The sequence below is a fragment of the Anabrus simplex genome, chromosome 5 (assembly GCF_040414725.1).
Source record: "Anabrus simplex isolate iqAnaSimp1 chromosome 5, ASM4041472v1, whole genome shotgun sequence".
Taxonomy (NCBI): domain Eukaryota; kingdom Metazoa; phylum Arthropoda; class Insecta; order Orthoptera; family Tettigoniidae; genus Anabrus; species Anabrus simplex.
In genome coordinates, this window is record NC_090269.1 from 374,282,681 (window position 1) to 374,310,204 (window position 27,524).

At 37.9% G+C, this 27,524-nt stretch overlaps 1 protein-coding gene across 1 annotated transcript in view; it reads left to right on the forward strand.

Annotated features, from left to right (window-relative positions):
* Positions 1-19,374, forward strand: part of Dll (Distal-less) — a 416,722-nt gene extending 397,348 nt beyond the window's left edge. Inside the window, exons 6-7 of the mRNA XM_067148661.2 lie at positions 1,703-1,782; positions 16,875-19,374. Of these exons, the coding sequence (XP_067004762.1) occupies positions 1,703-1,782; positions 16,875-16,954 (160 nt within the window). The 3' untranslated portion in view covers positions 16,955-19,374. The remainder of the gene's footprint in view (positions 1-1,702; positions 1,783-16,874) is intronic.
* Positions 19,375-27,524: the final 8,150 nt, after the last annotated feature.

Consider the following 27,524-nt stretch of genomic DNA (forward strand, 5'->3'; position numbering starts at 1 on the left):
CTTTGATGAAGGTAAATATGCTTCTGCTATGCGTAACCTCAGCATTAACAGAGATAGTGACCAACAGTTTTCCCACCTTTCCTTACTCTCAGGAATTAACCTGTCACTCATTTCTGCTGTGGATTCATGTGCCTCTGGACTTTCTGACGAGGAACCGACTCATTCACTCTCAGAGAACCAAGCAAGCTTTAACCACATGTATATGAACTAAGAATATCGTTGGTGAAGAAACAAAACCTCGTATGTCAAAATCCTCTTCCTAAGCATTAATTCTTCGCTGTTCGGGCAAAAGGTCATATCTTCCAATGCTCTTCCTATGCATTATTTTCCTTAAGACTGGTCACGCTTCCTGGCCATGTGTGGATATTTAGTCCATGAGAACAATTTTCTTTGTGTTCATTTTCCTATGCTTACGAGTAAAGGAAAATGAACCTCACCGTATGACACTCTAGGATTGCATGTTTTCATGACGTATTTACGTACTTTTACAGTATAATGTACTTAAAGTTCATTTTCCTTTACACGACAGCATATGAATACGAACTGAACGAAAATTGTTGTGACGGACTGCATATCCATATGTGGCTGAGAGGCGTGACCAGTCTTAAAGAAATAGAAAGAGCATTGTGAGATATGACCTTTCGCCCGAACAGCGACGAATTATCCATAAGACTTGTCACGCCTCTTAGCCACATATTGATATGCGTTCCATCAGAACAATGTTCTTTGTGTTCATTTTCCTATGCAGAGGTGTAAAGGAAAATTAACCATAAATACAGCATACTGTAGGAGTGCGTAAATACGCCAACCAAACATACATTCCTACACGAAAATTGTTCTGTTGGACTGCATATCAGAGGCGCGACCAGTATTAAGGAAAATAATAGGTAAGAAGGACATTTTGACATACCAGGTTTTGTTTCTTCAACGACGATATTTTATGTTAAGAAGTTAGTTTACGACTGATGAAGCTGAGATCAGTCCTAAGTTAGCAGTTAAAGAAGGAAAATCAGGTCGTCTGGAACACTATTCTATTACCAGGGTGGAAAATTCAATTGAATTTCTTGAAGTAAAACTATCATTTAATAACTTCTGTTGTTGTGAAGGAAGTCTTAATCATACAAAGAATTAAAATGTTTGTTCTAATTAATATAAATCTCTTTCAAAATGTCCATATCAAACAAGCTAGAGGTGATTAGGAGCAGATGCCCTTCTGTTCAGAAAGTCCTGATGATTCATCTGATATCCCCTTCATTCAGTTAAATGAAGTTCGATGCAGGATTCCTGTGGATTTTTCCTTGAGTTACAGAGGAGACGTCACAAGTATTTATTTTTGTATTTAGTTTGATTTATCACAAATTATCCTAAGGCTAATCATTTTAACTCATAATTATGAAAATAGAGTTTTGTTAACAGTACATTTTATTACAACAAATATAATGACTTTCAGCTCACATGAAGCCAGATAATCTGCATTAATAATCTGATATTTGCACAGTGATGAAATTTATCTCAGGTGGTTCAATAGGATGCACAGAGTATTTACACCGTGTCTGACATAAACCTCGCATGAGTGAGTTATTTGATTCACGGAAGAATAATCTGAGCATTGTGTTAAATCACTGCGAAAGTGTCCTGTTTATATTGCTTCTCCCTGTAAAGTCACTCGCCGTTTCTGACGGTGTCTTATTGTGTTTGATAGAGTCTGGCAAGATAACTATGGCGCGAGAAGATGGGATGACTTCATGGAAAACAAAGATCTCATACATTTCAATGGAGAAGGTTCGTATTCTACACAATCACTAATGTTCACCACGCCGATTGTTCTTCACCGCTGTCTATTTCGGTAGCACCTGTGTGTATTCACTAAGCACTTACTTGTACCATCTTATAAGGAATCTGTTTTATGTAACTAATCAACTAATACCAGGCTTTCAAGCTCTTTGGACTTTTTAATCGTGAAATTAACTTTCCCCAGTGTGTCAGTGGGATCGTCAGCTGGAATGCCACACGTTTCCAGGACGTTGGTGCAAGGTACCTTGTTCCTACAAAAAGAGTACGAAAATATTGCGAAAATAATGCAGACTTTGGGATGGGAAGTAAGGAGATTAGCTGTTCGTTTAAGCCAGGGCCTCTCAGGGTGCATACACCTGTGCACGGTGCAAAAGACGACTTCGCTTGGTTGACCAGAGTACAGGCCCCCACTCCACGATTTGGAGCAATAGCGCTGTCTCTCTCTTTCCCCACACCTGTCTCGCTCGCTCCGCCTGTCTCCCTCTTCCTCACTTGCTCCGTAGCGCTCCAAATCCGAGCCGAGTTGAGCTGATCTTAGTCGAGTAGCCCAGAGACGAAGCGTTGGTCCGAGCCGAACTGAGTGGGACCGATGCACTGTGCACAGGAACTCTGCGCCTCGATTTGCACGCGTGAGATTTTTGGCGTTTGAGAGGCCCTGGTTTAAGCGGTATGTTCTGAGGTGCCAATGGAGAGATGGCGTGGAATGACTACAGTAGACGAATAAAATTGAATGGAGTTTTTAGAAGTAGGAAAGACCATATCGTCGGTGAAGAAACAAAACCTCGTATTTGACAATGCTCTTACTATCCATTATTTTCCTTAGGACTGATCACGCCTCCTAGCCTAGATATGGATATGCAGTCCATCAGAAAAATATTTTCGTTGTGATCATTTTTCTATGCTAATGTGCACAGGAAAATGAAACTTACCGTACCGTACTCTAGGAATTAATGTTTGAGTGACGTGTTTAGAAACTCCTACGGTATAATGTACTTAAGGCTCATTTTCCGCATAGGAAAATGAACACAACGAAAATTGTCCTGATGGACTGCATATCCATAATTTGGTTGGAAAGTGTGACCAGTCTTGAGGAAAATAATGAATAGGAAGAGAATTTTCAGGTATGCGGTATTGCAGGCGCAGCGGGGATATGAAAATACAGCTGAAATTCAAGAGAATAGATTGTGGATGATATTCGTGAATAGGAAGAAGAATTAGGAACTGAAATAATTTACCAAGAGGGTTGCTCGATAGACCGCCAATTTTTTTGAAAACATTTGATTAAAAGCTGGACAATCATTTCATAGGGAATCTGCTGCACTAGAGTGACAAGATGGAGACAGTAATGATTGATTGATTGATTGATTGATTGATTGATTGATTGAGATTGTACGCCGTTGAGACACTACTGCAAGCAAGTAGAGGTACACGTCTCCCCTAGTGCACCGTCACTGCACTGTCCTACAGAGGAGGCTTGGAATGTGTCTCAACGATATCCTAGCAGTAGCGTATTGGAAAGGTGTGGAAATCCAACTGGCCAGGTCACTGCCATACTGGGACGAAACGCTGCTATTTTCACGATTGAAGAAACCTAAAGAGCTTTATTACTTTAATTAACATTCTCAGTCGATGAAATTAGATAATGGTTTCCTTTTGAGAACTTACTTTTTGATAATATCTGGTAATCTGGAAAATAATGGTTGATCTTCGCAGGTGCTCTGTTCATTTCACCCTCAGTACTAGCTTGTTCGCAGTGTTTTTGAAGATAAACTTCGTATTTCTAGAGTAAATAAAGACAGGTATGACAAGAAAGGAGTTCTGTAGTTGGCAATACAAGCATTTAAATAGCTTTATTAAAGAAATACGTGACTTCAAGGTATTAACAAAATCTCTTAAGGCACACTCTTGGGAAAAAGCAACAAATGGAACTAAAAATTAACATCGTAGAATCTCAAGAATCCGGCTTCTTGGCTAAATGATCAGTGCGGTGCTCTGTCTCTGGTTCACAGGAAGAACAAGAACAACCTGACCTCAGATATACAGTCCGCTAGTCGTTGTTCTTGAAACTGCGGACTACTCATATGCTGAGGTTGGTGGTATTTGAGCGTATTTGAATGTGGCAACTCCGTATTGGTGGTCTATGAGCAGCAGATGTGAAAGATTAATGGCCACAATGTCTCTAGTCATTAGGAAAAAAAAAAACAGATGGAAGCTTGTATATTATTATTATTATTATTATTATTATTATTATTATTATTATTATTATTATTATTATTATTATTATTATTATTATTATTCACTCTGTTGATCAATTAGACTAGAGTGTGCCGACCTGCTAATCAGGAGATTTGGGATTTAAATCCGCCAGAGGTAGACGGATATTTCAAGGGCGGTGAAAAGTCTATTCGGCAGTCCGTCTCGTACAACGCGGCGTGTAAAAGATGTATGGTGAAATATTTGCTGTCTATCTGAAAAGAAGAAGAATAAAAAACAACAATAGATCTCCCAACAGAGTTTCATTTCCTCAGTCATTTGGCAGAGAATGACGGAAAGTGGAAATTAACAAGGATGTAGCCTAGATGTCAAATAGAGACGCGTAGTTGAGACCAATATATTATTATTATTATTATTATTATTATTGCTATTATTGCTATTATTCTCGTTTATGGTCATTAGAGACCACGTCAAGTAACTATAAGGGATTTCTGGAAGCCTTTTTTTTTTTTTTTTGGTATCGTATCGTAAAATTTTTACCCTCCAGGGTCGGTTTTTCCCTCGGACTCAGCGAGGGATCTCACCTCTACCGCCTCAAGGGCAGTGTCCTGGAGCTTCAGACTCTGGGTCTGGGGATACAACTGGGGAGGATGACCAGTACCTCGCCCAGGCGGCCTCACCTGCTATGCTGAACAAGGGCCTTGTGCGGGGATGGGAAGATTGGAAGGGATAGACAAGGAAGTGGGAAGGAAGCGGCCGTGGCCTTAAGTTAGGTACCATCCCGGCATTTCCCTGGAGGAGAAGTGGGAAACCACGGAAAACCACCTCCAGGATGGCTGAGGTGGGAATCGAACCCACCTCTACTCAGTTGACCTCCCGAGGCTGAGTGGACCCCGTTCCAGCCCTCGTACCACCTTTCAAATTTCGTGGCAGAGCCGGGAATCGAACCCGGACCTCCGGGGGTGGCAGCTAATCACACTAACCACTACACCACAGAGGCGGGTTTTTTTTCAGACCAAAAACGTTTCATTCTTTCTCTTGGCCGCCTCTCTTCTCTCTTCTGTCCAGCCGCTGTTCTGCTTTTGCTTATCGTGGAAGCCCTTAAAGTTCAAGTTGTTATTATTATTATTATTATTATTATTATTATTATTATTATTATTATTATTATTATTATTATTATTATTAGTATTATTACTTATTCGCTATCGGCCAACTAGGGATCACGATATGTTTTATTATAATTTCTGGCGTGTATTCAATTTTCGTTTCATCGGTGTACTGTATGGAGCACGGCATTCATTTGACCACTTTGCTTCAATTGTCCCCATTTCTCATCTCGGGAAGTCCTAAAATTCACGACGATTGTTCTGAAAAAGTCCCTTTTGTGCGCGTCTTCTGGTCGTATGCCCGTTCCTTTGAGGTCTTTATTGATGTTAACGTAACAAGAATTCTTGATTATTATTATTATTATTATTATTATTATTATTATTATTATTATTATTATTATTATTATTATAAGTTCTAATATATATGTTTGCCATTAATTTATGCAATTTTTTTGAAATCATTTATAAGTTTGGGTAGTAATAAATTTATTTTGCACTCGATCTTTCCAAAAAATGGTGAGATTATTTTTGCTGTTACTGGTATGTATTCTTTGTTCTTTTTGATGGTGGTTGAAATGTGGACAGTGACATAATCGGTTAGCAAGAAGTTGGAGCTTTTGAGATGCGGCTGTACGGGAGAGTGTTGAGGGCATCGTGAAGTGACAATTTGAAAACAACTAAATTCTACGGAGCAGAGAAAGACAAGGAAGTATTGACCACCGTGAAAATAAGAGAACTTCAGTAACTCGGTTACATTATAAAGAACAGAAACAGATTCTAGCTGCTGCAGTCCACTTTACAAGGGAAGATTCCAGGAAAGAGAAGGTTTGGAAGGAAAAGGCTCTTCTGGTAAAAAAATAAAAGAAATCTGAAAACCTGGACATACAAACAACCACAGATATTTCGAGCAACGGTCGACACGGAAGACATTTATTTATTTATTTATTTATTGATTATACATCCCGCTAACTACTCGTTTTTGGTTTTCGGAGACGTCGAGGTGCCGGAATTTTATCTTGCAGGAGTTCTTTCACATGCCAGTAAATTTACTGACACGAGGCTGACGTATTTGAGCACCTTCAACACCGTAATGAGCCAGGATCGAACCTGCCAAGTTGGGCACTGAAGGCCAGTGTTCTACTGTCTGAGCTTCTCAGCCTGGCACAGGAAAGACAGTGGTTGCCAATATCCTGAGCAGTTAGGGACCAGAAGAAGAACCTTGTTTTAGTATAGGAGAAGGACTGAAAGCAAACCAAGGAAATTGCAAAATAACATATTTTAAGTGGGAGTTAGTTGCGCGATATGAGCTCTATAGCTGTTAGCTTGTTAGGTAGTTCTATGAACTATAGACCTACTAACTGTAGACCTGAAGATTGTTTCTCATAGTTTCCCATTCACACACCTTAATTGAGCTCAGGTCACTTCTTTTCCAGTCCTAGCCTTTTCCTATCCCATAGTCGCTAGAAACCTGTCATAGCTGGAGTGACGTTAGCAACACTAGCAACTGTCAACTGAAAAAAGAAAAGAAAGGGCGCTCAGAATCGCCCAATCTGGAGAAGTAGCATCCACCAAGGAATAACAATGTTTGAAGAACGGAGATATCGTATTTCAACGCAACGATGCGCTAGGAGAAACATAGGGAAATCATGAAAAGAACAGAAAGTTCCCAAATAACTCTTCAATGCTTATCTGTCACCATTGCGGTAGAATGTGAAGAACACGAATTGGGTTGATCAGCAAGCTGAAAGCGCATCTTTTAGTCATCATACTCGCTTGCGACTGATTGTCAATGATGAGCAAAAACTTAAAAACGCATACAAATTAAATTACTATTCATGATCTAAAACGAGAATTCTTTTTTTTTTTTCGGAAGTGTTAGTCTAATTTATGTGTCGTTGAAGCGGTTTCAATATTGTACTCAGCAGTGAGCTCGTTAATGTCTAGATACATGTCTGTTTACATGTCAGTCTGGAGGACAATCAAATAATAGTGGCACAAGTTCGCGGGCTATGAATCAGCTTGGTACTTAACGTGATCTGTTAATCACAGCGGGCTAGTTAATTATCGCTCACACTTACAACGTACAATGTAACATTAGTGGGAAAAAGGAGGCGGAAAATTACTCAGTAGAGGTATATTATATTCTAGAGGTACTATTACGGTGTCATACCCGTAGTAAATATTGCTTCTGATTAGCGCCAGGTCGCACCACACAGTGGTCAGGTGGAAGATCTGTAAGGCGTGATTCTCAATCATAGCATCGCATTCAGCGCCATTACTCTTGGAGATCTGTAGTTATGATCATCTTAAGAAGTTAATGAACTACAGTGCAACTTACAAATCAATTCCTATTAATTTAATTGTATTTTTAAACAATAAGGTAAAAAATGACTGATACATCAAGCATTTTAGATTTAACCGACTGCGTTATATTACGAGCTTGTATCTATGTTAGGGATTATTGCTTCTTTGTATACATCATTTAAAATATTACATCTAATTACTAATTACTGTCGACTGATCAAGAAGCTGAAAACATTCATGGTCAACGAGTGGACTCATATGTTAGCTTGTTCTTCCTTACTAAGAAAGAACGCCAGCGTAGAAACATATTTTGAAAATGCCGTAGCTGTGAACTATGTGCATATTAACGAATGTTTCGACTTCTTTTCTTTTCTTCTGAAGATCGTCGTCCTTAACGAAGTGGTTGGTCTAGAGCTTTCTTTTAAGAATTGAAGTATATGATACATCAGATAACTTTAAATTTATTGAAAGCCTTTCTTGAGGCAGCGAATATAATAAACTGAATGGGGTGTAAAACGGCCGTGAAGTTTCACCGTACAGCCGATGGAAAAACAAATGAAAACACATACGAAAATCTATTTTATGTAATGATGCCAAGAAAATTTTGCTCATTTATCACATTGTAGTGAGTTTCAATGGTCATTCCAACGGATTATCAGATCTTCATATCACTATTATATAAAAGATTGGGTGAATCCTGACATTTCAAAGAAATAGTCACCAAAGGAGAGGAGAGTCATAAAAGGCATGAAAAGAAAATACTCTATAGGCCTTACTAACCTAAAACCGTCAAGGTCAGAAGAGAAAAAGGATTAGGTAAGGGAGGATACATTCACGAGTGAGACGCGGTTATGGGTTCCCACTCCACAATATTTTAGATCCTCGCGAGCTTAGAAATCATTGATGTTGGTTAGCATTCTCAGTTCTCTCCGTATTAAGGAAATTAGGAACTATTTCTGTTTCTAATATCAGTGTATTCTTGTTTTGTTTTTAGGAGCTAGAGGTCGGACTGAGTAGCTCAGCTGGTTGAGTGCTGGCCTTCTGAGCGCAAGTTGATAGGTTCGATCTTGGATTAGACCATTGGTATTTGAAGCTGCTCAAATAAGTCCGCCTCTTGTTGGTAGATTTAGAGGCTCTTTACATAACTCCTGGGGGACAAAATGCCAACACCTCGGCATCTCCAGAAACCATAAAATAGCCAGTAGGACGTAAAACCACTAAAATTATTGGGCCCTATTATTATTATTATTATTATTATTATTATTATTATTATTATTATTATTATTATTATTATTTTATGAAGTCTAACCAATGTGCGCATCATCCCCATATAGTACACGTTGTCTGTTGCAATGGTATTATAAGAAGAAAGGAAGCTCCCATAATAGGACTAAAAAAATGCAAAACTTGCATTTTTACATCACGTTTAATATGATGGCCAGTAGCCACGGGCTTCCACATTTAAGAAGACTGAGCTACATGGACGTGGCGTCTTGTTTCAGAATGGATTGATCTAGAGGTAATAGATTTTCTATTTCCTGCTAAGATCCATAGATATATTAATGTACCCTTGTACGTAATTTCCTCCCTTGGAACACTTGTCAGCTGCAGGTGGTCTGATTAGAAATTTCTTTCACCCAGTGCTAGATGATACCGAGTTCATAACTCAAATGAAGCCCTTAGGTATCAAGTTCAACTCTCATTTATTATATACACCATCATTAAACAGTGTAACGAATGTAATAATCCCTTGAAGGCGTAGACCTTTATTCCCGTAATGTATTTACAATAATTTAAATATGCGTTATTTTAGGAAAAAGTAAATATATTTTTGAAAAAGTAGTGCAAAATCTTTCTAGGATTGTTCCTTTTCCAGGGTATAGAATAATTGAATATTTATTTTGAGAGCGTCCGGAGGGCTTTGGTGAGTTGAGAAATGCAGTGGATGTGAAAACGAGCTGCATGACTTCGAATAGTGCCACACCCACTAATCTGTACGGTACACACTCGTTCAAGGCCGGCTAACATTCAAAACAAAACATTGCACATTCCTGTTCATCAGACTCATTTCTCGCCACTCACTTTTACCCTATCATACCATAGGTACTGCAATGAGGAAACGAAACTATGGATGGAAACCCAAACGTTCATGAGTTGACGATATAGGCTACAACAATAGCAGTGGAATACTGTGTTATTTTGTGTATATTTATCAAACATTACAGTAATTTATTTAATAAAACGTACATTAAATATTAGATTAAAAATACGATAGTGATTGTTGTTCTACTTTGTTTTGGTAGTTATCAGGCCTTCATAAGAAAAAATTGAAAAGTCAATTCGAAGCCTTCTGGAAGAATGGAGCAATGTCGACTACGGATATTGAAACCGAAAAGGCAATGAAACTTTTAAAATATGATAGACTCCATAAGCATTGTAAATCTAATACTGTCAGTGTAGAACGAAAACAGGAGATGCTCAAATAAAGTCATGTGGGGAGGATGAGAAATATGAACCTAGCTTAACAAATCGAAGCTTTGCCAGACTACTATACACAAGGTATGAGTTTTTTTAAATGCTATTTGTTCGGGGCGTCGACCTATATAGATCTTTTCCCCTACGTATGAGGTTAAAAAAGATTAAGAACTTAAGATCTTCACAGTCGAGTGAAATATTAATTGTAAAAGCAATATATTTTCATTTGCCTATTTTGAACCATAATCATATTTTAGAGCTTTGTAACAAAAATATGCAATACGTTTAAGTGTATAGTGGATATCTTCGTCTTCTCTTATTTTTAAGATAACTTTATCAGTGACATATTTCTAGTTTTCTAAATTATGTATTATTATTATTATTAATAATAATAATAATAATAATAATAATAATAATAATAATAATAATAATAATAATAATACCGGGCTGAATGGCTCAGATGGTTGAGGCGCTGCCTTCTGATCCCAACTTGGCGGGTTCGATCCTGACTCAGTCCCGTGGTATTTGAAGGTGTTCAAATACGTCAGCCTCGTGTCAGTAGATTCATTGGCACCTAAAAGAACCCCTACGGGACTAAATTCCGGCATATCGGCGTCTACAAAACCCGTGAAACTAGTTAGTGGGGCGTAAAGCAAATAACATTATTACTATTATTATCCATAATAATATTAATAATAATCTTCATGTATACAAGCGCATCTTCAATTAAATACAGTGAATACAATTCGAAGACTAAGTGAATCGAATTCAGCAGGCGGCTTGATCACTAGTGAGTCCAAATAAGCACAATTATAAATACACAACATTGCACTGTTCTCAAAATGGTCTGCAACGACGGAGATACTTTCAAAGTCAAAAATATATTTATTTCAGACTTTCGTTCTGTTTAAGAATATAATTTATTTTTGTTGCTAGTTTGCAACCGACACAGATATGTCTTATGGCGACAATGGGATAGGAAAGGTCTAGAAAGTGGTAGGAAGCGGCCGTGGCCTTAATTTGCCTGGTTTGAAAATGGGAAACCACGGAAAACCATCTTCAGGGCTGCCGACAGTGGGGCACGAACCCACTATCTCCCGATTACTGGATACTGGCCGCAATTAAGCATATAATTTCAGATTATCACGTAAACTATAATAATTTTATATATTATATATCTCGTTGAGAAATCTATAAAGCAGCCCCACCTACAGACTTATACGGATACATAATGTAAGTTTCCAAAAGAATTAAACCGTTCACTCATCATAACGTCAGCAGCTGCGATAGCATATACGGGAACATACCATGTTATTTAATTTCACTTTCACTTTCCTTCAAATATCGGGTTCAGACTTGACTCTTTAAAGGAAACAATAAGAATACTGTTAAGGAAGAGAGATAATTTATGTATTAAAAGATGAACTTTCACATTCATATTTCACCCTAAATGTCTTGGCAGTTTGTTGTTGGAGTGCGGAGGCTCTGATTAAACGTGTACGACTGAAACAATGGATGACCTACGCTCCTTCACACAACCATTTGGGAAATCAACAATGGTCAAATCCCTTCATAACTGAAGCAATTTTCAGAACTGCCACAGCTGTTATGTACAAGCTAAGTCCTTCTTTTAAAACAAGGTATTAATTTTAAGACATACAAACAAGTCCGCAACAAAGAGGTGACCTAATTTCCAAAGGGAGCTACAGGAGTTGAAAAACAAAGGAATGAAAACAGCGTGAAGGCACGTCTCTAATTGCCTTAATGCTTGTAGGAGGCTCTGATTATGTAGAATTGTACAGGGGGCCATGCCTACAAAGAATTCTGGGAATAAATGTAGGTTCTCTTACATGATTAACGCAGTTAAGACATACGAAGTTCATGGTGTCAAGGCAAACCCTTGTGTTATAAACAGGGAACACATGTTGCGGTCAAGAGATCAAATTTAAAACAAAATATTATTTTAAGGAAAAGTATGGCACAATGTTTAATTTAATGTACAGTACTGTAAGTTAATAAATTAGTGCCATTACATCAATATCTGATTATGCTGTTGGTTTAATACGGTTATTACAATGATAGCGACGGAAATAATAATAATAATAATAATAATAATAATAATAATAATAATAATAAAAATGAAAACCTACAACCTGTTTTCCAGTCAGTGACCGGGTCAGGGATGTAATGAATGAATCATATATAGGCTGTTATTACGATGGGATCGCCACTCCCAAAGTGATATATATGAATGAATGATAGATGCTACGAAATGTGAATGGAGAGTGTTGCTGGAATGAAAGATGACAGGGCAAACCGGAGTACCCGGAGAAAAACCTGTCCCGCCTCCGCTTTGTCCAGCACAACTCTCACATGGAATGACCGGGATTTGAACCACGCTATCCAGCGGTGAGAGGCCGACGCGCTGCCGTCTGAGCCACGGAGGCTCACAAAATAATAATAGTAATAATAATAATAATAATAATAATAATAATATTGCACTTTAATAATGGGAGGTGCATGTTTAGGAATGAGTAGAAGCATGTAAACATGTTGTTAACTACGTTTAACCGACATTGAATGAATTCTGCTACGAGTGTGCCGGTATTTAGGGATTTTGCGATGATACAGACCACTATCTGACCTGTAGTAAACTAAGTATTTCTAGGCCTAAGATAGGGAAAGAGAAATATTTTGCAGACAAATAAGGGTATAGAATCTTCAGGACGACGAAATTTAACAGAAGTGCGTGGATATGATTAGTGAAAATTTCCAAAATATAGGTAGTATGCAGATTCAGGATTTAAAAACAGAATGGTTTGCGTACAGGGATGTTTTAATTGAAAGAGAAAGGGAATGCCTAGGAACAACTGTGTGTAAAGGTGGGAAAAAGTGAACATCTTGGTGGAATGATGAAGTGTGAGTTGCTTGTAATCGTAAAAAGAAGGCGTATCGGAAATGGCTCCAAACAAAGACTGATGCAAACAGAGAATTTACGTAGATGAAAGAAATAGAGCGAAACAAATACGATGGGTTTTTTTTCTAGTTGCTTTACGTCGCACCGACACAGATAGGTCTTATGGCGACGATGGGACAGGGAAGGGCTAGGAGTGGGAAGGAAGCGGCCGTTGCCTTAATTAAGGTACAGCCCCAGCATTTTCCTGGTGTGAAAATGGGAAACCACGGAAAACCATTTTCAGGGCTGCCGACAGTAGGGTTCGAACCTACTATCTCCCGAATACTGGATGCTGACCGCACTTAAGCGACTGCAGCTATCGAGCTCGGTAAATACGATGTTGAATCCACGGAGAATTCACGAGTAGATTTAGGTAATAACCTGGAAAAACTTAGTCAAGCGGCAGGGGCATATATGTGGACAGCAATTAAGAATCTTGGAAAGGGGCGGGAAAAAAGAAATGAATAGTGTTTTGGGTAAATGAGATGAACTCGTAACAGATCCCAGGAAATCTCTGGACAGGTGGAAAAATAATTTGAAAATCATTCCGACGTAAAAGGAAATCTTTCTGTTGACGTCGTGAACAACCAACCTCATGGGTAGGAGGACAATGATGTTATTGAAATTACACATCGTCGTAAAGCAGCACGAATAGATGAAATTAGACCGGAAATTGTGAAATACAGGTGGAAGGCAGAGACAAAATGACTTCACAGAATAATACGATTAGTATGGACTGTAACGTACCATCTGATTGCAACAGCTATCGAGGTACTCCACTGATTAGTATATCAGGCGAGATATTCAGTGGCTTTTTGGAAGGGAGGATGCGATCAATTTTGAAGAGTAAGTCGGTTTCAGACCATAGAGGGGGTGTCGGGATCAGATTTTCAGTATGCGCGAGGTCATTGAAACATACTACGTATATCTAGAGAATTCATATGAAGGAGTATCGAAGGAAAACATTTTAGTCATACTGAGGATTTACGGGATTAAATGCAATAAAAGGCATTATTCTGACAATTTGAGCACCTTCAAATACCACCGGACTGAGCCAGGATCTAAACTGCCAAGTTGGGGTCAGAAGGCCAGCGCTCACTTGGCAGGGAAATAAACGGACATCCTTCGTGGTGAATCAAGGAAAAGTAATGATTTGTGTAGGCCGAGAGGATTCGCCGTGCTGACATCACGACACTTCGTATTCTGCAGGCCTTCGGGCTGAGCAGCGGTCGCTTGGTAAGGGGGGGGGGGGGGTTGTATAGGTGTATTCACCTAGAGTTCACTGCAAGCAGGGCTATGTTTCCTAGCGTTCTAATTTAAAGAGGAAGTGATATTGTGACAGATTTTATATGAAGAGGAGGTGGATTGCTCTAAATTCCGTGTCATCCTCAAAGTACTCGCTAGACCAGTTCATTAACTTTGGCGATGAAAGTTGTGTCTGACTTTAAGTGGAACGACACAAGAATCTACCTGTTGCTCTGTCCGCCTGACTATACGATAGAAAAAAAAAGGAGGCCTAGATTCTTCCCAGTTAATTGGTACATTTAAGCACTTTGAAGAATTACTGAAATTGATTGATTTCAATGGAACATGTTTTTCAACCTTTTAGATCAAGTGATTTCTTGAGGTCGTTTATTTCGATTTCCTTTTGCATCTGAGCTACATTCAACAGACGTTGACAGAGGAGAGTTGTTTTATAAGATTAGAAGGCCATATTATGCTTTAGGAAGGTATTTTTCAAAATGACATTTAACCAGAATTTTTAATAAATCTTCTTACGTGCCAACTCACCCGATTTTGACGGTAGAGTCCCGGTGTTTCATCCTTCCTTTGTCCGGCTCCATGGCTACTTGGTTAGCGTGTTGGCCTTTGGTCACAGGGGTCCCGGGTTCGATTCCCTGCAGGGTCGGGAGTTTTAACCATCATTGGTTCATTTCACTGGTACGGGGGCTGGGTGTAGTGTTGTCTTCATCATTTCATCCTCATCACGACGCGCAGGTCGCCTACGGCCACCTGGCGACCCAAACCCGTCCTGGGATCTCCCGGCTCTAATAGCCATACGCCATTATATGGCATTTTCTTTCTGCCGTAAGGAATAGACTGTGGAATTGTTCCGGCATTTGCCTGGAAGTGAAAATGGGAAACGAAAAAAGAAGGAAAAAACAAACTTATTCTCAGGACAGCACACGGTGGGGTTCGAACCCACGCGTCTCCCGAATGTAGAGCTTGGCTCCATAACCGTAGCCTGTTAATACGCGCCCGCAATACAATAGATTTTAGTAATAATAATAATAATAATAATAATAATAATAAATAATCGTATGGCCTAAGGTACCGTCGTCAGACATTTTAATTAGACGCCATCTGGGTACCTGGTCTCAATTTCGACGTTCCGTCTTGCTCTAGGCCTCCTAGATGGCAGAGTACACCGAATCTCTCTTGGGCGTCTATGATTGAGTTGTAATAATTTTGTCGGGTACACACCAAATGTGTCGCCAGATATGTTCTGCATGACGACCTCGTACCACATGAACTATCGAATGGATTTTTTCGGCCCTTCAAACATCCAACTACCTCTTCCGGGTTTGAACCCTCTATCTTCGGATCTGGAGGTCGACACTCTTCTTCTTTTTCTTAATCTTCTTATTATTAAACACTCCTTTTGCTATAGATTTTGAGAGATGTCAAGTTGTCGACATTTTATCTTGCGGGCAGTGTGCCGGAAACCAAGAACACAGAGCTATCGAAATTAAACATACTTTAATGCCTACGATCGCAGTATGGAACGAATTCTTGTGTAGAAAGAATTAGTTGTTGGCATGAGAAGCCGGTGAAGTTTTGTGGAAAAACTGTAGCCTATACGATCTGATTTTTGAAGATTATTCATATTAAAATCAGAAATAGTTGAGAGTTCGCTAATGGAAGTATATACACTTTTCAGACAGACAATTTTATGTGTAAATCCTCCCCAAATAAAATATACAGAAATAGCGTTGTAGACATTTGACGTTCACAAATCGTAACCATTGTACATGATACATTACAAGAAATCTACAAAGATCTACCTATAAAGAGATGTAGGCTAACATAAACAAACTCTAAAATTAAATCTATTAAAATGGGGAAGTATATCTAGGCGTATGAAGCACGAACATTTGGGGTACCTTAGAGAGTTGTTTAACACACCTTTATTTGTTTGAGCAGTGACTGTTGCAGTTTAACTTTTAATAACTTTTGGGTGAATTGTTCAACTTTTACCTGTTCCATTTTCCCCTAGACTACTGGGTTGTGGGAAATACACTGGTGGAGGGAACCTGGGATAGTATTTACTGTCTTACCTAAGTATTACCAGTCAATACAGCCTACTAATCTGTCACGAATATATTTATAGTAACAGGTTAATGAGTGAATCCTATCCTTGTTTGAAAGTGTGAACTCAATATGAAATACATCTACGTCTAGAAATTGTTTTTCTTAAAATTGAATAAGTATATAATTGAAACTGCAAACTGATACTGATTTTGGTTACACAATGATTTTGATGAGAAATACCATGTTTCTCCGTAGAGTACCTACATTAAAAATTCATGAAGTTCGATCTTTTTCGCCTGACGGCATTATATTTACTAATTATGTGACTGAATTAAGTTACAAATAGGCTTACTGGGCGCTCGTTCTCTGCTTGAATAATGTTACCGTACCCAACTAATATTCTAACGGATTAGTGGTCGAGCTCCAAGTGAGGCTACAGCTCTGTAAACTTGCAAATTATATGTTGAAAAGAACTCACTTCAAATAATCATTAACAATAAGTTATATAAGTTACGAATTCTAGAAATTTCAATAATATGAGTCAGCTTCACTTTTGAAATTTCCAGCATTTGATTTCCTCAGTTTCCAGTAATCATACAAAACACATTATGCTTTGCAAATTAATAAAATAAGCTTTAGTAAATTTCTATTGCGTACTGTTAAATTTGTCTGCTGTGTTATGTAAACTTAAAGTGTTTCTTCTTCTCTTTCAGTGTATGGCCAGCGGTTTAACGAAGATATGTCTCACAGAAGATTAAACAAACAACAGTTTTATAATAACAAATCGTCGTAGCAAAAATCACCTTCAGCTATCTCTTGTGTGTGTGCTATTAAGAAGTTTTTCAGTTCGTTCAACATAAAAAACAATCAAATAAATGTATATTAAACAAATTTATGAACCTCTTGTTGCGAGTTATGTGAATATAATATATAAATAGATGAACAAATGAACCTAGTAACAAATGAATATCAACTAGAAGAAACATCTACAACGTAAAGTTCATTTTTTGACAACAGTGTTTTGTTAAGTGTGTCTTTTTTAGTTTCTGGGCTCCAAGTTACCGTCCTAAATAATTGTATAGAAATAAAGAACGCTATTATTCTGTAGCGAAAATAAACACTTAGAGAGAGACATAAATTCTCTCCATAACAAAACTCGTCAAATTATCGTGAAGAATAAACAAATAAGGAGAGAGAGGAAGCTTTTTAGGAATGTTTCAGATGCATATGTATTCTTATTGCTTAAGTTATCCTTGATTTCAAAAGCAACATTTGCTTTCTATCTCAGTTTTCCTATCAAAAAAAGTCGTCACTTCAGTGGATTTCAGATGTGAATGGGTGGTTTTGAAAAGTGAAAGTGGAAATGAATTTCTTATATTATTTGTTGTAGATTGTATAACTTATAGTAATTTTTCCGGTCAGTTTATATAAATGGAAATTAAATTATGATATATTCAGGAATCCATTTACCAGTGCATAAAAATGTATTTTGCTTAGATTGGGCATTTGCTAAAACATTATTTCAAAATATACAATGTTGCTTAAACGGATATATCGTGCTATAGGCCTAATATTAATTTCATTTTGCTGATACTGAAAGTGGATGTTTTTCATTTTATGGCATATTCGTGACATTAAATTACATTTAATTATTTTCCTCATAGTTTTTGTATATTTTACTTAACATGGGTTAAGAATACTTTTATAAAGAACAAAATTTAACAGAAAATTTCAGAAAATGAAAACGTGTCATTTACAATGATATGTGGAATTAACAAATGCGTCGGACTATATTATTCTATTTTGAAATTTGAGTTTGACTTTTACTTCAGAAACAATATATAAAATATGTCTTAATGTGGTGTAGTGAACATAGGCCTATATTTAAAGATTGGTGGTCGAAACCGGTGCCGCTTTTAACCAAATAAGAATGTAACACTACATTTATTATTTACTTGTATTGAATACGTTGAACCACTTAATTTCTTGTTTCAATTCAATAGGCCTATATCCTTAGCTTTTTGCATTTTCCGTTATATCAAAGCCAGGGATACAAATATTAAGACACGGATATTATACTATTAGCACAGCAATACCTTCTATATTTCCATCTATTATTTAAGCTAATTATTTTCAAGCTATGTCTCTTATAAAGCGGAGAACAGAGGAACTTTCCTGGTAATTGGAAGTGTGTTATTGTGTTAAAATTAATTTATATTTACAAAGAGACTTAAGTTGGAACGGCAGGTTTTATACTTTTAATTGCAATAGGGAATATAAAAATAGTTTCCATTCATCAATATAAAAATATATTTCAAGGCTAGGTCCTGATTCTCTTTTATCGCTCTTAGAAGCAAGATTTCTGTATCGAGTTTTGGCAACATGCACTGAAATGTCAGGATATAAAAAGCTCTGAAGTGAAACTAGGCGTGTTCTTAGTGCCATGTATCACACAGGTTAGAATCCTTCGCAAATTTAATGAATAAATACCCTAATAACGTTCAGTAATTGTTATTTTGGATCCTCTTTTTATACCGGGGACGATTAGTTTTACATTCTGAATCAATAACTTAAATCTTGATAAACACATGATATTGACATTAACACCTGAAAGGAAACCAATAATAACTTACGGCAAATTACCGACGGGATATTACCCCACCCATGTACGTAAGTACAGAGAAAATAAATAACTTATAAAGCATGAAATTTCAATATTTCTCGATTGATACTCGTACCATTTTGAAGCTGGCCAGTTCATCAATGTTGTGCAATATATCCCGCAGGATATGGAATCACTAAAGAATAATTTGTAACTACACATTTTCAAAAGCATTCTTTTTATTGCAAACAACATTTTACATTATTATTCAAGAATCTCTGTTTTGACTGGCCTTATATGGTACATACGATATCGTGAGATTATGTGTTACATACATGCACTCGGAAATATCCAGCAAAATGAAATTTTATACAATCCACAACAGATAATTATTTAAGTACTATGTAATTAAAATAATTAAATATATTTATTAAGTAAATAGGATCCAAATACCTATTTGTTTTATTGTTTCAAGTACCTGTCGAGTTAGTTTATGTTACACAGTATTTTAGCCAAACTTAGAAATAGTACAACGTACAAGGTATTACACACGATACTGTAAGTATCTGTTCGGAACCAGCCCATTCAATTAACGTCACAGTAACAAATGCTATCTTTTTTTTTTTGCTAGGGGCTTTACGTCGCACCGACACAGATAGGTCTTATGGCGACGATGGGATAGGAAAGGCCTAGGAGTTGGAAGGAAGCGGCCGTGGCCTTAATTAAGGTACAGCCCCAGCATTTGCCTGGTGTGAAAATGGGAAACCACGGAAAACCATCTTCAGGGCTGCCGATAGTGGGATTCGAACCTACTATCTCCCGGATGCAAGCTCACAGCCGCGCGCCTCTACGCGCACGGCCAACTCGCCCGGTAATGCTATCTTCAGACATCTGGATTATGTTGACTCGTTCCTTCTGGACTTATTATTTTTGTTGGTCAGTGAGAAAGAAACAGTATTACAGGGTATATTTTGCACGCACTCTCTATCAAAATATTTGTACTTGTCTTCTTATCTGTTGCTTCACTATCACATAATTGTCATAATAGTAAAATAGACTGGTTGTTTGTCTGTACTTCATTTTAAATAACGGAAGTTAAATGATGGTAATGTGTTGAAGGAGAGAGCTAACAAATAAAAGAAAACAGTGAAACCATAAATTATAAGAATGAACCGGTGCAATAAATTTTAAAGTATATGAATCAAAGGATAGTATCTAAAGAACACTTTTTTTCTGAATAATCTGGAAAGAATTTACGGTGGTAATAACGGTTAACACAAGATCTCGCGGCATTCTGCATTACAAAGGTATACCATTTCCACTTTTTACATTTCTTTTGCGTTGTGCCACTCCTCAGCAATTTTCTTTCTGCAGTGTGACAGGCAGAACTAAAATACACTGAGACGAATCTCCCGTTGTGCATTGTAATATAAATTATTGTTGTATAACTTGTATTATTAGTGTATAATTCATCTGTATACGTAAGTCTTCAATACAAACTGTGATCTAAACATCAATGAATGGTCACATACCGGAGTTCAAGCCCCATGGTTCACTAGTCTCTTCCTCAGGGTTGTAGTCTCGATAAGGCTACTACTCTGAAGAATATAAGACCAATCTCTTCAACCATGGTTTTTAATATGTTAATTACAATATTTCATTTTAATTTAAAAATATAAATGCAGAATTCATTCATTTCACATGAAACAGTAAAATGTTACACAATATTTGTATGAATCTGATGTGTTTCAATGAGAGAGTGTTCACAAACAAACAACGCACTGTATTTTACAATATATGGCTTCGAAAATAGAGTAAAATCACGCTTTTATTTCGTGTAAAAATTCCTTAGTGAATAATTATAGGAAATAAATGGATTCTCTGTACGTGTTTCGTTTCTCTGTTGTATACAGTGCTAAAAGCAAACTTATAAGTGAGTAATATTACCCCTAGTTCAAGTGTTGAACATCGCAGTATAGGGGATATCGATGTTTTGTAGATCATAAATAAACTGCTCTTTTTTGTACGCATATGGAAGAAACGGTGTAAAAGGAAAATATATCTAGTACATTGTAAGTGTTTGACTTTACATTGTTACAAAAGATGAACGTGAGGTTTAAAAATGAAAAGAGTACTGTAAAATATTTAAAAAACTCTGTTAGTGTCTTCACGATTGAAACAAGGATTGTGGACATTACTGTAATATGTATATTTGAAGAAAAAATAATAATATTGTGGTTCTCTTATGTAAAATACATAATACTTTGAACGGTTGATATGTTTGTTATTTAATCAGAGTTGTCTGATCACACCAATTTCCTTTCTTCTTTACTTGTTGAGGTTTTTAACTAAGAGCTTGAGGAAATGAGAGTTGGAGGCTTTTGATGTTTAAAGAGGCGAAACAAGAAGAATATCAGCACTAAGAGAGAGAAAAGTGGGGAATGGTAAGTTAAAATAGGTAACGAAGATACCAAATACGTATTCCGTGCTAAATATATGTTAAAAGAAGCAGACAATGTACACCATACCAGGTAAGTTTTGTTGAATAATTTCATTGGTGTCTTATTTATGGATTAAAAACTGTAATTTTCAGCTTAGTTCTTTATAGAATATACCTTCATTTTAAACGGGAGAACATTTGTATTTTGCACCACTTCAGAAGATATGTTTGCTTCCTATCCATTAATTTCCTCAAGACTTAGTCCTTAATTTACAGCCACATACGGATATGCAGTCCAATTATAATTGTGTTGAAATGAAATGTCGTCTGGCTTTTAGTGCCGGTATATCCCAGGATGGGTTCGGCTCGCCAGGTGCAGGTCTTTCTATTTGACACCCGTCGGTGAACTGCGCGTCGTGATGAGGATGAAATGATGATGAATACAACACATACACCCAGCCCCCGTGCCATTGGAATTAACCCGGGACCCTCTGAACCGAAGGCCGGTACGCTGACCGTTCAGCCAACGAGTCGGACATAATTGTGTTTATTTTCGTATTCTAATGTGTAAAAGAAAGTGAACTTTAACTACATTATAGGAGTGCGTAAATACGTCATGCAAATACATACTCCTACAGTGCGGTACGGGAATGTTAATTTTCCTTTACACGTAAACATAGGAAAATGAACACAAGGAAAATTGTTCTCATGGACTGCTTATCCATATGTGACTGGGAGGCGTGACCAGTCTTACGGGAAATAATGGAAGAGGTAGGAAGAGCATTGTGGAATACAAGGTTTTGCTCGCGCAACGACGAAAATGTGTTTGTTAATATTGATAATGATGATGATGCTTGTTGTTTTAAGGGGCCTAACATCGAAGGTCATCGGCCCCGTTAATTTTCCTTTACAGAATAGCAGGCAGGAATTTATAATATTTAGATATTTTTATTGCATTTCAGTGTGAAACTGCACTTCATTTAACTGTAACCTTTCAAATTCTTTACCTTATTAGTTTCATGTAACTGTTTGAATTAGAATTTGTTTGATCATTATATATTTCTTCTTCTTCTTCTTAATCTGTTTACCCTCCAGGGTTGGTTTTTCCCTCGGACTCAGCGAAGGATCCCACCTCTACCGCCTCAAGGGCAGTGTCCTGGAGCATGAGACATTGGGTTGGGGATACAACTGGGGAGAATGACCAGTAACTCGCCCAGGCGGCCTCACCTGCTATGCGGAACAGGGGCCTTGCGGGAGGATGGGAAGATAGGAAGGCATAGACAAGGAAGAGGGAAGGAAGCGGCCGTGGCCTTAAGTTATGTACCATCCCGGCATTTGCCTGGAGGAGAAGTTGGAAACCACGGAAAACCACTTCCAGAATGGCTGAGGTGGGAATCGAACCCACCTCTACTCATTTGACCTCCCGAGTCTGAGTGGACCCCGTTCCAGCCCTCGTACCACTTTTCAAATTTTCGTGGCAGAGCCGGGAATCGAACCCGGGCCTCCAGGGATGGCAGCTAATCACACTAACCACTACACCACAGAGGCAAACATTATATATTTAAGGGCATATTTTGCCTTAGGGCAGCTTTCCAATGAAGGAAACTCAGTAAATAATGTTAACTCTAGGGAGGGTGACCAGTGTCCACCCACTTTTCCATATGCCACATACGTGCTGAAATCAAACCTGGCTCCTCTAGTCAGTAGAGTGGTCTATTACACTACATCACGCAGCTTCACTTTTAGAAAAGGCATAAATCCTTACGTCTTTGTGGAGTTGACGACTTTGAATTCGCGGAACGCCATTGCTGCATTAAATTTCATGAAATAATTAATTTGCGAAAAGTCCGATTCGTTGGCTGAATGGTCAGCGTACTGGCCTTCGGTTCAGAGGGTCCCGGGTTCGATTCCCGGCCGGGTCGGGGATTTTAATCGCTTCTGATTAATTCTTCTGGCTCGGGGACTGGGTGTATATGTCCGTCCCAACACTCTCCTCATCATATTCAGACAACATACTACACTACCAACCACCACAGAAACACGCAATAGTGCTTACATCCCTCCATAGAGGGTTGGCGTCAGGAAGGGCATCCGGCCGTAAAACAGGGCCAAATCCACATGTGCGACGCATTTCGCACCCGCGACCCCACAGGTGTGGGAAAAGCGGCAGGAAAAGAAGAAGAAGAAGAAGAATTAATTTGCTAAAAGTTAATGATCATAAATATGTCTTTGATAATGAAACTGCAACTTTACATCAAAGGAACTTAATCTGTAACCGCAGCATCGTTGGCGACCAAGTCTGTGGTAACGACTAAGGTGACGTCACTTACGTCACTCATTTTGTCCCGTTTTGTTACACAAATTTTCGGATGTGTCCCAGCCATAAGACATTTTCATGTCAAAATCTTTACTGCTATTCGTGTAACGTCACACAAACACGTCAAATGTTCTCGGCAACGTCAGGATGGGAATGATCTAGGATTGCGAAGGTAGCAGCCTCAGTTATTTCCATGGCGGAGAACTTGGAAACTCGGGACCCTGTGGTCGACGAACTTGCTAAATGAAGTTCTTGGATAGAGAAATCTAAAAGGAACTGGAGAGATGAGGATATTAATAGAATGACATAGAGAAGAGCTGCAGTTCTGTTCTGACAAACATGATTTTTCTGAAGCCCAAATACGAGCTGAATCGAGACCGAAATAAACCATTTGTTCTAATTATTAACTGGTAGGTGTTGATGATAATTAACGGATTGTTATTTTTATTTTGTTTTGTTTTTAACCCACATAGTAGATGAATGAGTGTGCATAATTTTAAAATAAGGACATTCCGACTACATATCTTTCTTTTTGGAAGAAGAGATGCAATATTCTGTTGGCTCTCAGTATCGAAGTTCGTCGTGACCGCTTCTCTATTGTTCGTGGCTGCGTGCTTGCAAGGTTCCCTGGAATGTGGTATAAACAAGGAGCTAAGGAATTGTATTGTTCTAAACATGCTTGATTACATGACCATAATGATGGCAATAACAACTTAAAGAAAATTAAAATAAGACACAAACTGAACATGAACGACTGCTCTTCCACGATCTCACAGGTTTGTAACTGTAACTTGGGTCTAGACTTATCACTTTCTTATCAGCAAGATTCTCTCGTTTTTACTGAGACTCATCAATATTCGTGCAATGAACAGAGAAAGAGAAGGGGAATATAATCTCCACCCGATGGTCATTCCATACTTTTTATTAGAAAGCTTTTTTATTTTTTTATTTTAGTCCTTTGTATGTGGCGAAGTTAGGGCTCAAGACCTTCTCTTACACTTAACCACAATATACAGTACATAGTCACATAATTAGGAAAACTAACACTGTTAACAGTCTCTAGAAACTACCTAAATTAGTGGAGTAAAATAGTATTATAATTGTTTCTTTAAATGATTAATATTATTCATCTACATCACCTAACAATAGCTCTAAATCATACTTGCTCTCATACGCACTAACATTCATACGAGCTGATCGCGTATTTAAGGGGAAATCACGACAAGACCGTTTAAATGAGGTTATTGAAGTACTTGCTATTACTTATACTGACAGGGAGTGTGTTTCATAGCCTTGCCCCAGACACCTGAAATGAGTGGCTGTGTACAGATGAGTTATTAACAGCTATCGTAATGGTAGAAAACGATCTGATATTATGTCCAAGGATAGATGAGAGGAAGTTAAAATGTGAGGATAGGTACCAGGTGTAGATTCGTTCAAAAGTCGAAAAAATATTGTCGCAGAATGTAAGCGTCTTAGTGTAACGATTTTCAGCAAGAATAGCTTCTCATAATAAGGGGAAATATGTATCCTAAAATTCAAAGAAAACATAAATCGTATGCAAGAGTTGGTTGTTTGTTCTACAGTTGCATCGGTTAATACGACATCACACAGTAATAAATTATTGGTCCGACTCATTGGCTGAATGGTCAGCGTACTGGCCTTCGGTTCAGAGGGTCCCGGGTTCGATTCCCGGCCGGGTAAGGAATGTTAACCTTCATTGGTTAATTCCATTGGTTCAGTAGCTGGGTATTTGTGCTGTCCCCAACATCGCTGCAACTCACACACCACACATAACACTATCCTCGACCACAATAACATGCAGTTACCTACACATGGCAGATGCCGCCCACCCTCATCGGAGGGTTTGCCCTACAACGGCTGCACTCGGCTAGAAATAGCCACACGAAATTATTATTATTAATAAATTATTGGCAAAATGAGAGTTTGAATAAGTTTCCGTTTCATGCTTTTACGATATAGTGCCAGCCCTGTGGGGTAGCGTATCTGAATATTACTTGGAGGGCTTAGGTTCGATACCAACCGAAGAGCTGCTTCATGTGAGAGGTGGCGGAACTGATGACGAAAGCCAAGTTGAGGACCCTTTTACGCTGACCACGTGCCCTCCGATATTTTCAGACCATTTGACTGGGCAGTGGACATCTTGGTAGAATTAATGGGCTGTATTCGTCACGGTGTTTTTGTTTGTGCAATAACATGCTCTTTAATTCGGAATAACACTGTCTATAAATATGTAGTAAAATTTTGCCTAGTGGTTGCAGGCCAAGGCCAAGGGATTCGTTTTTGTTTTTTGATTCATACGGTGAAGAACTTAAATGAAATAAACTTCGAATAACTCAGTATTAAGACGCTGAGTATTGATCAAAATACCACTAATTCCTAAAATGAACCAACAGCAATTTACTAAAAGGGAATATCGATATGATATGCAATTAAGAAAATCACTGTAAACCATCCTTATAACTATCATTTTTGCCATTCTACTCATAATACAAATATATATATACATGATACTGTATACGCTTTTGGGCTTATGCTGTGTCAAGAAAATAAGGTGAAATTCTTTACGTTTCGCAGAGAACTGTGCTCTGCGTCATCAGAAGAATAGCTCGACTGTCCACGAGAAAGGTTTCATTCATATTGTTTTTGATTTCCGCGAGACTCTAGGAATACGTAAATAAGTCATGCAAACATACATTCCATGCATTTACAAGTAAGCATAGGGAAATAATTAAATTAATTAATGTTGATGACTTAACGTCCCACTAACTACATTTTCGATTTGCGGAGACGCCGAGGTGGCGAAATTTTGTCCTGCAGGACTTGTTTTACGTGCCAGTAAATCTACCAACATGAGGTTGACGTATCTGAGCACCTTGAAATACTACCGGACTGAGCGAAGATCGAACCTGCCAGGTTGGGGTCTGAAGGCCAGCAGCTCAATCGTCTGAGCCACTCAGCCCGGTAGCATAGAAAAAGAAACACAACGAATATTGTTCTGATGGACTAAATATCCATATGTGCCTGTAAGGCGTGATCAGTCTTAAATAAAATAATGGATAAGAAGTGCATTGGGAGATATTACCTTTTGCCCGAACAGCTACGAATTAACCCTTGCCATTCAACATTAAACCAAAAATGTAATCGTTGATGATGATGCTTGTTGTCTAAAGGGGACTAACATCTAGGTCATCGGCCCCTACAACATTTAATCGAAGGTAATTCTTTAAAATATCATTTGCATATAATCACCTCCAGAACTGTCAATTTTATGTCTTCTTTGTTTAACCCTGGAGTGGTCGCATGGGTTTTGTCAATATTAATGGTCGCACCGGGTCTCTCAGACCCATTTTTTCGCAGTCATTTACTATTAGATTTTTATACTTTATTTCCAATTACAGAATTATTGGACATTATTTAGTTTATCTTAATGCAGTTTACATGACTATAGTATTTAACTATCCTGTTTCTTAACCAAAAAGTGTATTTTTATAATTACACTGAAAAACTGATTGTTTTCTGTTAACTTGTGAAAGGTAAAGTATGGTAAGAGTAAAATGTAATTTTTTTCACTTGTTCCTGCCTCTACATGCACAAAGCAACAGTTTCATCTATTTTCTACACAGTCTTAATAAAACATATTTTTCAGAATTTCATACTTGAACTATTGGTACAAAAATATGGATTTTTTAAGGTCTGTGTGAATTATGTGTCATAATTCATAAAATCAAAATCAAATTAGTTTTAGAAACACGTCCAAGTACAGGGAAACATCACTTTAACCAATTTTTATGCACATTCTGTAGCCAAGTTCTCCATGTTCTCTGCAAATGAAATTTTGGCACTTGGGACAGATGAAGGATGTCCTCCTGTCTTTGTTTGTTGTGCAGAAATGACATCTCTTTCTTTTCCTTGGAATTTCTGTGTCTAGTGCTTGCACAGGGTAGTTATACCCAGAATTAGCTCCATCCATTATTACACAG